The sequence below is a fragment of the Octopus sinensis genome, linkage group LG18 (genome assembly GCF_006345805.1).
Source record: "Octopus sinensis linkage group LG18, ASM634580v1, whole genome shotgun sequence".
NCBI lineage: Eukaryota > Metazoa > Mollusca > Cephalopoda > Octopoda > Octopodidae > Octopus > Octopus sinensis.
In genome coordinates, this window is record NC_043014.1 from 21,485,671 (window position 1) to 21,497,720 (window position 12,050).

The window sequence follows — 12,050 nt, forward strand, 5'->3', positions numbered from 1 at the left end:
CTCCACTACTAACTTGGTCACCCAGGTAGCAGAAACTATCAACTACTTCTAGTTTCTCCCCCTGGAGTGTGATGGAATCTGTTTTCTGAGTATTTGTGGTGTCTATTGTCCCTGTGCATCTGCTGCACATGAAAGCTATCTTATCAGTTAATTTCCCTTTGATGTTGCTGCACCTCTTATGCGTCCATAGCTTACACTGGGTGCATCTTATGGAGTTTCTACCTACACCTTTCCTACAGCTCGAGCAGGGCCACCTGCCGGATGGGGTGAGTGCTGAGTTTGGCTTTCTGCTTACTATAACTTTGGTCTTCGCTACATTTACTCTAAGGCCTTTTGATTCTAACCCTTGTTTCCACACCCTAAATTTCTTTTCTAGTTCCGGTAGTGATTCTGCTATGAGAGCCAGGTCATCAGCATAGAGGAGCTCCCAGGGGCAACCTGTTTTGAATTCCTCTGTTATTGCCTGGAGGACTATGATGAATAAAAGGGGACTGAGGGCTGAGCCTTGGTGTACACCTACTTCTACCCGGAATTCTTCACTATATTCGTTGCCAATCCTAACCTTGCTGACAGCCTCTCTGTATAGAGCCTGTACAGCCCTTATTAGCCATTCGTCAATCTCCAGTTTCCGCATCGACCACCAGATAAGGGATCAGGGAACCCTGTCAAAGGCTTTCTCCAAGTCCACAAAAGCTATGTAGAGGGGTTTATCTTTAGCTAGGTACTTCTCCTGCAGTTGTCGGACCAGGAATAAAGCATCAGTGGTGCTTCTACCCGGCACAAAACCAAACTGCATCTCATCTAAGCAAATCCTCTCCCTAATGAGATGGGTTATGACCCTCTCTGTGACCTTCATCACCTGATCCAACAGTTTAATACCCCTGTAGTTATTTATATCTAGAGCATCACCCTTACCCTTGTAGCAGTTGACTATGGTGCTGCTACGCCAGTCATTGGGTATGACTCCATTATGAACTACCTGGTTTACAATACAGGTGACTAGGCCATAGCCCACATAAACAGCTGTTTTAAGCATCTCAGCAGTGATACCTGATGGGCCGGGGGCTTTACCTGGTTTCATACCCTTAATTGCCTTAACTACAAGGGAGCAGTCTATTTGGATAGCTGGTCCCTCTACTGGGTGAACATTTGGCAGGCTCTCCTCCTCATATATATATATATATATATATATATATATATATATATATATATATATATATATATATATATATATATATATATATATATATATATATATGTATGTATGTATGTATGTATATGTATACACACAGTCTACATGTTTCTGTGTGTATATTTATGTTGTCTCTATGCCATACACACCTTCCTCAACTTTCTTTGTATTTCTTCTCTTAACAGGAAACGTCACAAGATATCAGCATCTGATTTACAATGTTAGTATAATTGTATATTTTCTATTTAGTATAAGAGGACTGATGTTATAGCTGTGCTGTGTGATATGTTGTATGGTTGTTGTTCTTATTGTTTAACTAGCAAGTCAGATCTAATCAAGCAGACCTTTCATCAAAAATATTCTAGCAGTAAACATCTCCAACCCTGCCATTATTTTCAACCATTGTGTATCAAAGACTAGCTAATGTAACCTTCCTTTTTCTTAAGATGGTGGTATATGATTTTGAAGGTATTAGACTGCTATTTCTAGCCAGTCAAGCAAGTAAGTAGAGCAGTGGTCCTCAACCATTTTATACCCCTTTGATTTCTATTTCATTCTTGTGGACCGCATAGCCATTCAAAGGTTAAAAAGTACTTAAAGGAGGAGGAGGAGGATAACAGTTTCAAGTGAGTAATGTTAAAATTCTTCTACCAACTTACCTATTCAGCTAATGTTGAAACAAGAATCCAAGTCTACCGCCTTGCCTGTCACCATTTCAAAGTTTTGCCAATGACTACATTTATTACCAACATACATAAGACCGATATTAATCTAGAGCATCTTGGTATCACACCAAAAGAAGCTCATGCAATGAGCATTCCATTGAGGGTGAGTGAGTTCTTATTTTCTATTAGCTTTTATATATCAATATTTTGTGTCTGTATTGGGGCAGCTATCTTTTATTTTTTCATTGGCATCAGTCATTGAACTTCAGCCATGCTGGAGCACTGCACTGGAGAGTTTTAGTAAAAAGAAATCGTCTCTAATACTTATTTTTTCTTAAGCTTGTTACTTATTGTATCAGTTTCTTTTTGCCAAACTTCTAGGTTACAGAGACATAAGCAAACCAAGACCAGTTGCAAAGCAGTGATGGGGAGACAAACACAAACATATATAAATACACATAGATATATACATACATACATATATATATATATATATATATATATATATATATATACCAGAGTAGGCACATAAATGTGAAACAAGGTGGAAAAAATAGTATAAGCATACCAGAAGTAGAGTAATATGCTTTATTAATAAAGCTGCAAAGACATCACAAAAACTGTTACTCAGAGTTTCACATTCCCATTGTCAGACTGATGTCTTTGCAGCTTTATAAAATAATACATATATATAGTTGAATAGCTATTTGGTGTTTATAAGAATGGAGAGCTAAAGGTTAAACTTATTAATTCTTGTATATTGCATCTTCCGTCTTTCATTTACCATATGTGTGTGTGTGTGTGTGTGTGTGTGTGTGTGCGTATGTGTGTGTACACACACATCATCATTGTCATCATCAGTCAGCATCTGTTTCCCTGCTGGCATGGATTAGACAGTTTGACTGGAACTGGTAAGCTGGAGAGCTGCACCAGGTTCCAATCTCATTTGATGTGGTTTCTATGGCTGGATGCCCTTCCTAATGCCAACCACTCCAAGAGTGTAATGAGTGCTTTTTACATGCCACCAGCATGGTTGCCTGTAATGTGACACTGGCAATAGCCATGACTACATACATACACACATACATACATACATACATACATACATACATACATACATACATACACACATACATACATACTTACACACACGCACATATATATCTATTATATAAAATCTGTTCTGTCTGTCTATGCTGAATTTTCATTAAATATACATATATATACATACATATACATTGTTGCAAAATGTGGCCTCCTGACACCAACACAGCTCCAACAGTCGTGTAAACAGTTAGAAAACCACAGGCCTGTCCAACAAACCAACTTGCTTAGAGAGGAAGAAGTAATCGTACCTGGCTGGATGTCTTGTGTTCTTCATCACTTGGCATCACTTTGACTGGTCACATCAAATCTTTACACCAACTGTCTTCATTGCAAAGTATGGCCAAATTACTTAGAAGTTCACTTTGCAGCCATGAGGTCTCAGGTTTAATCTTTCTGCTTGACACCTTGAGCAAATGTTTTCTTTTAGTCTTAGACTGCCCTATCCTTGTGAATGAAAAAAAGAAGTCACAAACCATATAGAAACCCACTGGATGGATTGTGCCAGCATTTCAAAAAGAAACAGCCTTGTCACACACTGTCACATTGAATTTGCTTGGGAATGATATAAGAACACTCTTGTCTGTGGAATGGTCAGCCAGTTATACACTTATTCAGGATCGAGTAATTCGATTTATTGAAAAACTGAATTGTCATCATCAAACAATCAAGTTCCACCATTCTTGTTCCATGCATTCAGAAACTCATTGTGGGATTAGAAACACCTTACTTACCATTAGAAATTCTTGTTTTCAGTATCTCATTCTATTCTTGCTCGTTTGAACCATTTGGTTGGTGTTTTGCAAGTCTTACATATATTGTTCTGTGACACCCATGTTTCTAGGGATGAATTATTCCAACCCCAAAGAATCCTTCTCCACACATGGCTATGATGCCCCTCCATTACACTTGCTCATGATGAGAGATACACATATTGTGAGCCACTAAGGGATATGTTTGACTGGTTGTTTGTTCCTTCTTGAGCCATGCCTGGTTCATAAGGGCCGGTTTCCCGGTTTCCTTGGCATATAGGTTCCCCACCTGGATGGGACGCCGGTCCATCACAGGTGAGCTGCAAGATGCAGGTAGAAAGAGCGAGAGAAAGTTGTGGCGAAAGAGTTAGCTGAAGTTCGCCATTACCTTCTGCCAGAGTCGCGTGGAGCTTAGGTGTTTCGCTCATAAACACACACATCGCATGGTCTGAGATTCGAACCCACGATCCCTCAACCGTGAGTCCACTGCTCTAACCACTAGGCTATGTGCCTCCACATTTGACTGATTACGGTCAAGCAAATGACAAGCAAATCTGTGGTATTGAGTAGAAGATTTGCTGTAGCTCTTCTTTTTCATCAAGACAAAACATGTAAATGTTAACACTGCCAATCATTTAAGATTAGATGCTATGAGAGTCACTGCATGGTATTGTTATTATTATTATTATTTAAGGTGGCAAGCTAGCAGAATCGTCAGCATGCTTAGCGGCATTTCATCCATTGCTACATTCTGAGTTCAAATTCCACCAAGGTTGACTTTGCCTTTCATCCTTTCAGGGTCAGTTAAATAAGTACCAGTTATGCACTGGGGTCGATGTAATCGACTTAATCCCTTCACTCAAATTTCAGGCCTTGTAGCTACAGTAGAAAGGTTTGTTATTATTATTACTACTATTATTGTTATTATATTCAAATTCTGCCGAGGTTGACTTTGTCTTTCATCCTTTCATGGTCAATAAATTAAGTGCCAGTGAAACACTACAATTAATATAATCAACTAGTCCCCTCCCCAAAAATTTCAGTAGAAAGGATTACTATTATTATCATTATTATTATTTGAACTGGCAGAATCGTTAGTACACTGGAGAAAATGCTTAGCAGCATTTCATTTGTCTCTACATTCTGAGTTCAAATTCTGCCACGGCCAACTTTGCCTTTCATCCCTTCAAGGTCGATAAAATAAGTACCAGTTGTTTACTGGCATCAATGAAATCAAATAGGCCCCTCCCACAAAATAACTATGTCCCATGAGGTTTCTACATTCTCAATTCCAATCTCATTGAGAGCAACTTTGCATTTCATCTTCCTAGTTTCAACAAATACCAGTCAGACAATGGTATTGAACTGCCACCCAGTGTAAGAAATATGATTGCACGTGGTCGCATTGTGTAGGGAATACGATCGCACGTGGTCATATTCTTAACGAATTATTATAAGCCATAAATACAATGCAGTACCAAAAGAACATAGGTGAATTGACGACAAGCCGTTCCACTGTTTGAGAGATAGATAACATTTTATTTAGCAATGGTGTTAATGTTAGAAGGTTGTGAGTGCTAGCAAGTGCGTGTGTGCGTGCAACACGTGTTTGTGTTTGTGTGTTCGTGTGTGTGACAGATACAATAAGGGTGAAAGCGTGTGACATAGTAGGTACAGAGCATAGAGTTAATGATGGAAATTGATTTACTGTTCATGAGGCACACGAAGTGTAAGCGTTCAATATCAAGATGTTGTGTCTCGGAGCTGAGATTAGTTGAATCACTTGTTGTGCTTATCTTTCTCTTGATATAGATATTCTTTCAGATATATATACTGCAACTGTTTTTCCGTGGTGAGATTTTCACCTAACAGCATGCGTTGAATTTGTAGTATCTTGTGTACAAGTTAAATCTTCGTAGATAGAGACGATGTTGGCGATGACGTTATGTCTGTCGCTTGGTTTACTATAGCGTCTTCATATCATGTTTTGCTTGGTTATTTTTCTTTTGATAGACATTCTTTCAGATATATATATACTGCAACTGTTTTTCCGTGGTGAGATTTTCACACTAACAGTATGAGTTGAATCTGTGAAGTTGGTGTGTACATGTCTGAAGTGGACGATGGTGATGGCGACTTGAAGTTGGTACAATGATGGTGACGACGGCGGCGGAGATAGAAGGCTTTCTGTGGTGAGTGTACATTAGCGTCATCGTGACTGATCGTCTGTCGCTGTGACTGGAACATGTTGAGTAGCTCTGTGGTCAGAGGTTTAGTCCTCATAAGGACTAGAAACCAAAGACGAAAGTGTCTGAGAACACTCCCTTATATACAAGTAAGGTGGCTCAAACGAGCTTACGAAATGGGACCTTAACCAAAGGCCGTGATTGGTTGGCTTTGGCCAGTGGCGCGAAATAAGTAGAGAGACAGACCGCGCTTAGATGCCAACCAATCAAAATAGTGGACACAACAACGTTAAACTAGCCAAAGATGTTTGTAATCTCAAACGAGATCATTCTTAATATTTCTCTCAAACGGTGAAGATAGCAATGAAGAAAACAATATTGCTACAGATAGCCTCTTGCCAGACGTTTTGTCATAGACAAAACGACGATAAAATTGAAGCAAAGATGATATTCGAACGGTTGGTCAATTCAACTGGCACTAAGTCACCTATGTGGAATGTTCGAGTGAACATAAAATGGCTGCGTAGTGAATACGAATGGCTGCGTATTTGATCACGTCGGGTCACCAGTGTAAGAAATAATAATGGCTGCGTGTTTGATCACGTCGGGGTCACCAGTGTAAGAAATATGATTGCATGTGGTCGCATTGTGTACGGAATACGAATGGCTGCGTGTTTGAAAACGGCGGGTCACCAGTGTAGGTAATAATAATGGCTGCGTGTTTGAAAACGGCGGGCCACCAGTGTATAACGAATTTTCTTCGCAAAATTGTAACAATTTTTCTGGCGAGAGGCTGATGTAGCGTGGCAGTTTCAGCCATTTTGAAATATGACTATAGCTATTTCTAATATCTTCACTATTTGAAAGGCAAGGCAGAAATGATCTCGTTTGAGGTTACAGCCATCTTTGGCTAACTTGTTCCTGTTGTAAACACTAACCTGATTGGTTGACACGTGACGCGATTTGTCTCCACTTATTTTCGCGCCACTGTCCCGAAACAACCAATCACGGCCTTTGGTTAAGATTCCATTTCTGAGGCTCGTTTGAGCCACCCAACCGGTATATAAAGGAGTGTTTTCAGACACTTTTTGTCTTTGGTTCCAGTTCTTCTAAGAACTAACTTTACACCACAGCGCTACTCAACCAAGCGATATACGATTGTTCCTGCTGCCACTAGCTACGACGCTAATGTACACAATCACAGAAAGCCTACTATCTTCGCCGTCTCCACCATCATGTATCAACTTCAAGTCGTTTCCAACGTTTTCGCCATACGAACAGTAAACCAATTTCCATTATATATTCTATGTTCTGTACCCTTCTATGCCAAACGCATCCACTCTGATTGTTCTGTCACACACACGAACACACAGACACAAACACGTGTTGCATGCGCACACGCGTGTTAACGCTTACGAACTCCTAACATTGACACGGTTGTAAAATAAATAATATTTATCTCTCCACAGCAAGACTTGTCGTCGATTCACTTATGTTCTGTTGTTACTGCATGTTTTTATGGATGTAATAATTCGTTAAGAATATGACCACGTGCGATCGTATTCCCTACACAATGCGACCACGTGCAATCATATTGCTTACACTGGTGACCCCGACGTGATCATTTCTGCCTTGCCTTTCAAATAGTGAAGATATTAGAAATCGCTATAGTCATATTTCAAAATGGCTGAAACTGCCACGCTACAGTATCAATTAAGTCTACAACACCCTGATTAGAAAGTTTATAGCCTTATTAGAAATTCCATCAACATTATTAATTAGGACGTACATTTTTTACACTTTTCCTTGGTTCTGTCATTGGACTGTGGTGATTCTGGAGCATCATGATGAAGAATTTTTAATCGATCATATCTGGCCCTTATTTTATCAATCTCTTTGTTGAAAAGCTAAGTTATGGAGCATGACCAATGAAAGCTGTTTTTCAAGTAATACCATAATACCAGTGTTAACACAAACACATTAACAGACAAACACATAAATAATACCACATTGGTGGATAAAAATTCTTTACTTATGGGTTAAGACTTCCATTGGTTTCATGGAAGAGAGAAATCCCTTTACAGCTATCAAGCTTGCTGCATGGAACATTGGTGTTCAATTCCATTTTGATTCAGATCCCTTAGCATTTAAACCAGTTATATCCAGCAAAATTATTCTACTGATTTTATGTTCAAACTCACCATATGCAACCTCTCATACTTACCCTCCAAGATGGAGATGAGCAATAATGCTCCATGAAGCAAGCTTGATAATTGGTAAGGGATTTCTCTCTTAACATAAAACCAATGGTAGCCTTAACCCATAAATAGATACATATACACTCTTTATTTGTGGATTAACGGTGCTACCAATGGTTTCATGTGGAAATCACTGCTAGCAGTGTTAATCCACAAATAAAGAATATTTATCCATCAAATGCAGTGTTGGGCAAGCATTCTCATTATTCCACACTATCACACAGATACACACACACACACACTCACACACACACACATCATGAGTTTCTACCAATTTCACTCACAAAGCATTGCTCAGCTCAAGGATAGGGAACACATGGTCCAAGGTGCCACACAGTGGGACAGAATCTGGTTGCAAAGTGAACTTCTTGACTGCACAACCACACACGTGATTATGTTCTGTTTTCAAATCTTATTATGATAGACTTTGTCTTCTACACCATATTTGACATGAATAAAATAAGTATCAATAATATACAGAGCTAAAGAGCTGGCAGAACTGTTAGCCTGCTGGGTAAAATGCTTGGTGACATTTTGTCTGTCTTTACAATCTGAGTTCAAATACTGCTGAGGTCAACTTTGCCTTTCATCCTTTTGGGATTGATAAAATAAGTACCAGTTGAGTACTGGAGTTGATTACATCAACTTATTCCCACCCTGAGGTCGATAGCCTTGTTCCAAAATTTGAAACCAGTAATATACAGAGCTGGAAGTGAAGGAATTAAACTCAATCAAATATCTTCTGTCCCTTACAAATTTGTCAATGTGATAAATCAATACTTATTTTATAATTGGATTTTACTTTTTCAGAACATTGAATACGTTGAAGAACTGAATCTATCTGACAACCGACTCTCAGATGAAGGTGCCACTTTCATCTTCGAAATTTTGACATTTGGTAATCGTATCAAATCGTTAGTAAGTCCTTACAAAGAGTGTTCTTCATTCCAAAATGTTTATTACAAGAAATCTTACAAAACTACACCACCCCACTGCCAAACTACTATACATGACTCCATACTACACTATACTTCACTTACTACACTGTCATACACAATACTACCCTATGTTATACCATGCTTCACTGTGATATACTATACTATGTTATGCCACACTACACTGTGATAAACCATGCTGCCCTATGTTATACACTGCACAATGATACATGATACTACTTTTGTTATACCAGACTGAATTACACTATGGAATACTATGTTATAACCACACTACATTATGCAGCATCATAATAACCTCTACATGGCCATTTCATCTAATAGGAATATTAGCCAAAACTCACTGTCTTAACTATTTAGCATTTAACCCTTTAGCGTTCAGATTATTCTATCACATGTAATGCTCATTTATTCACATTGTTTTGAATTAAGCATCCTTTATCTTGCAGCTTCAAGATTTCAATGTGATTATTTATTTTTAGAATAACATTTTAGGGGAGGTGTGAGAGTTTGGATCTGCTCAGTTTGAGCATGAAACAGATGGAATATATTTTGGTCAGAAATGGCCAGTTTAAATGCTAATGGGTTAAACTGAACATATCCAGCCAAATTATTTTACCCATTTTATGTTCAAACTGACCATGTCCAGCTTCTCATACTTACCCTCCACTGTTATTTCAAAAAATAAACATCGAAATCTCAAACTTACAAGATAATGCATGATTAATTCAAAATAATGTGAATTAACAAGCATTACATTTGATAGTGTAATCTGAATGCTAAAGTGTTAAACAAGTAAAAACTCATTAGTCCTAGAATGTCTAAAAATACATATGGACAGAGCTGATATTATTTTCATCAATCACTATATGTATACGCGTGGGAGGTAATATTTACCCCCACTTAAATATGGATGTTCTGTTAGAACAAAATATACAGTGGTAGATACCATGAGAGAAGCTCCCACATTGGCTTTTGGTGCAAAATGCACTCTTGTTTATATTGCTGGTAGGGAGACAAACCCCTGCCATCTCTAGCACCAAGACTACCAGATCACATAATTTTGACCTTCCTTGGTCTTGTCAATAATGGATGCTTGACTGCTAGAAAGAGCAACAACTCACCTCCCCAGCACTGATATACAGAACAATAGGGCCAGAACAGGTGCTGGTGTGTGATTAGCCAATGACCTTGTTAAATGCCCACCTGTTTATGTGTGTGTGTGTATTTGCTGTTTTCCTCTTTTCAGAACCTGTCAAGCAATAATCTTGGATTTCAAGCAATGCAAAAAATGGCAGAGATGTTGGAAGAAAATGTCAATCTGAACACAATAAATCTTTCCAGTAGGTGGTGCCTTTTTTCTTGTTGTTATTGTCAGCCCAGGGCAGCTCTGAATGCTGTTTTTCTTGTTCTTGTGTAAGCTCAGATCAACTCTGAATGCTGTTGTTGTGTAATTGAGCTCCAGATCGGCTCTGATTGTTGTTATTTTGTTGCCCCAGGTCAGATTTGATTGAACACACCTATGATCAAAGGCGTTCCAACCATGACCGTTCCATCTGTATAGAGTTCTATAGTGAAACTTTATATAAAAGGCACAGGTGTGGATGTGTGGTAGGGAGCTTGCTTATGAACCACATGGTTCCGGGTTCAGTCCCACTGGGTGGCACCTTGGGCAAGTGTCTTCTACTATAGCCTCGGGCTAACCAAAGCCTGGATTTGGTCAACGGAAACTGAGAGAAGCCCGTCATATGTGTGTGTGTGTGTGTGTGCATGTGTGTGTGTGTGTGTATGTTTGTGTGTCTGTATTTGTCCCCCCCACCATCGCTTCACAACCGATGCCGGTCTGTTTACGTCCCCATAACTTAGCGGTTCGGCAAAAGACACCGATAGAATAAGTAATAGGTTATTCTATTTGGTTGCTATTTCTTGCAGGGTGAGCAAACACTCTTGTTGTTATTGTTTTTGTCTCATCGTCATTGTTGTTGTTGTTGTTGATGGTATTATCTGATAAGCATAGCCGTATTTCGTCTGCCATTACGTTCTGAGTTCAAATTCCGCCGAGGTCGACTTTGCCTTTCATCCTTTCGAGGTCGATATATTAAGTACCAGTTACGCACTGGGTTGATGTAATCGACTTAATCCGTTTGTCTGTCCTTGTTTGTCCCCTCTGTGTTTAGCCCCCTGTGGGTAGTAAAGAAATAGGTATAATCTGAACGGTCACTAGTCAGCTGTACATGGTCAAGTCTGTAGGGAAAATATAATTAATACTATGATCAACGGCAATCCAGAACAGTCATCATGAAATTATAGTGTGTGTGTGTGTGTGTGCACATGCTGTAATTTATCCTATCAAGCTCATCCACAGGTCCAGACTATCAGAGAGATGGTAATCCAGAGATTACTCTTACTCTTTACTCTTTTACTCTTTTACTTATTTCAGTCATTTGACTGTGGCCATGCTGGAGCACCACCTTTAATCGAACAAATCGACCCCAGGACTTATTCCTTGTAAGCCTAGTACTTATTCTATCAGTCGTTTTTGCCAAACTACTAAGTTATGGGGACGTAAACACACCAGCATCGGTTGTCAAACAATGTTGAGGGTGGACAAACACAGACACACAAACACACACACACACACACATACACACACACACACACACACACACACACACACACACACACACACACACACACACACACACACACACACACACACACATATATATACATATATACGATGGGCTTATTTCAGTTTCCGTCTACCAAATCCACTCACAAGGCTTTGGTCGGCCCTAAGCTATAGTAGAAGACACTTGCCCAAGGTGCCATGCAGTGGGATCTTGGGCAAGATTGCCTATTATATGAAACACATACCTGGAAATCCACAAATATCCAGAGTTTCTACAAATATAACCAAAGAGAATAGAGTGAGCAAGT

At 39.2% G+C, this 12,050-nt stretch overlaps 1 protein-coding gene across 1 annotated transcript in view; it reads left to right on the plus strand.

Moving 5' to 3' along the window:
• The first annotated feature begins 1,383 nt into the window (after window positions 1–1,383).
• The window catches only part of LOC118766909 (leucine-rich repeat-containing protein 74A-like), a 66,193-nt gene continuing 55,526 nt past the window's right edge, over window positions 1,384–12,050 (plus strand). Inside the window, exons 1-4 of the mRNA XM_036510769.1 lie at window positions 1,384–1,412; window positions 1,860–2,020; window positions 8,968–9,075; window positions 10,360–10,453. Of these exons, the coding sequence (XP_036366662.1) occupies window positions 1,922–2,020; window positions 8,968–9,075; window positions 10,360–10,453 (301 nt within the window). The 5' untranslated portion in view covers window positions 1,384–1,412; window positions 1,860–1,921. The remainder of the gene's footprint in view (window positions 1,413–1,859; window positions 2,021–8,967; window positions 9,076–10,359; window positions 10,454–12,050) is intronic.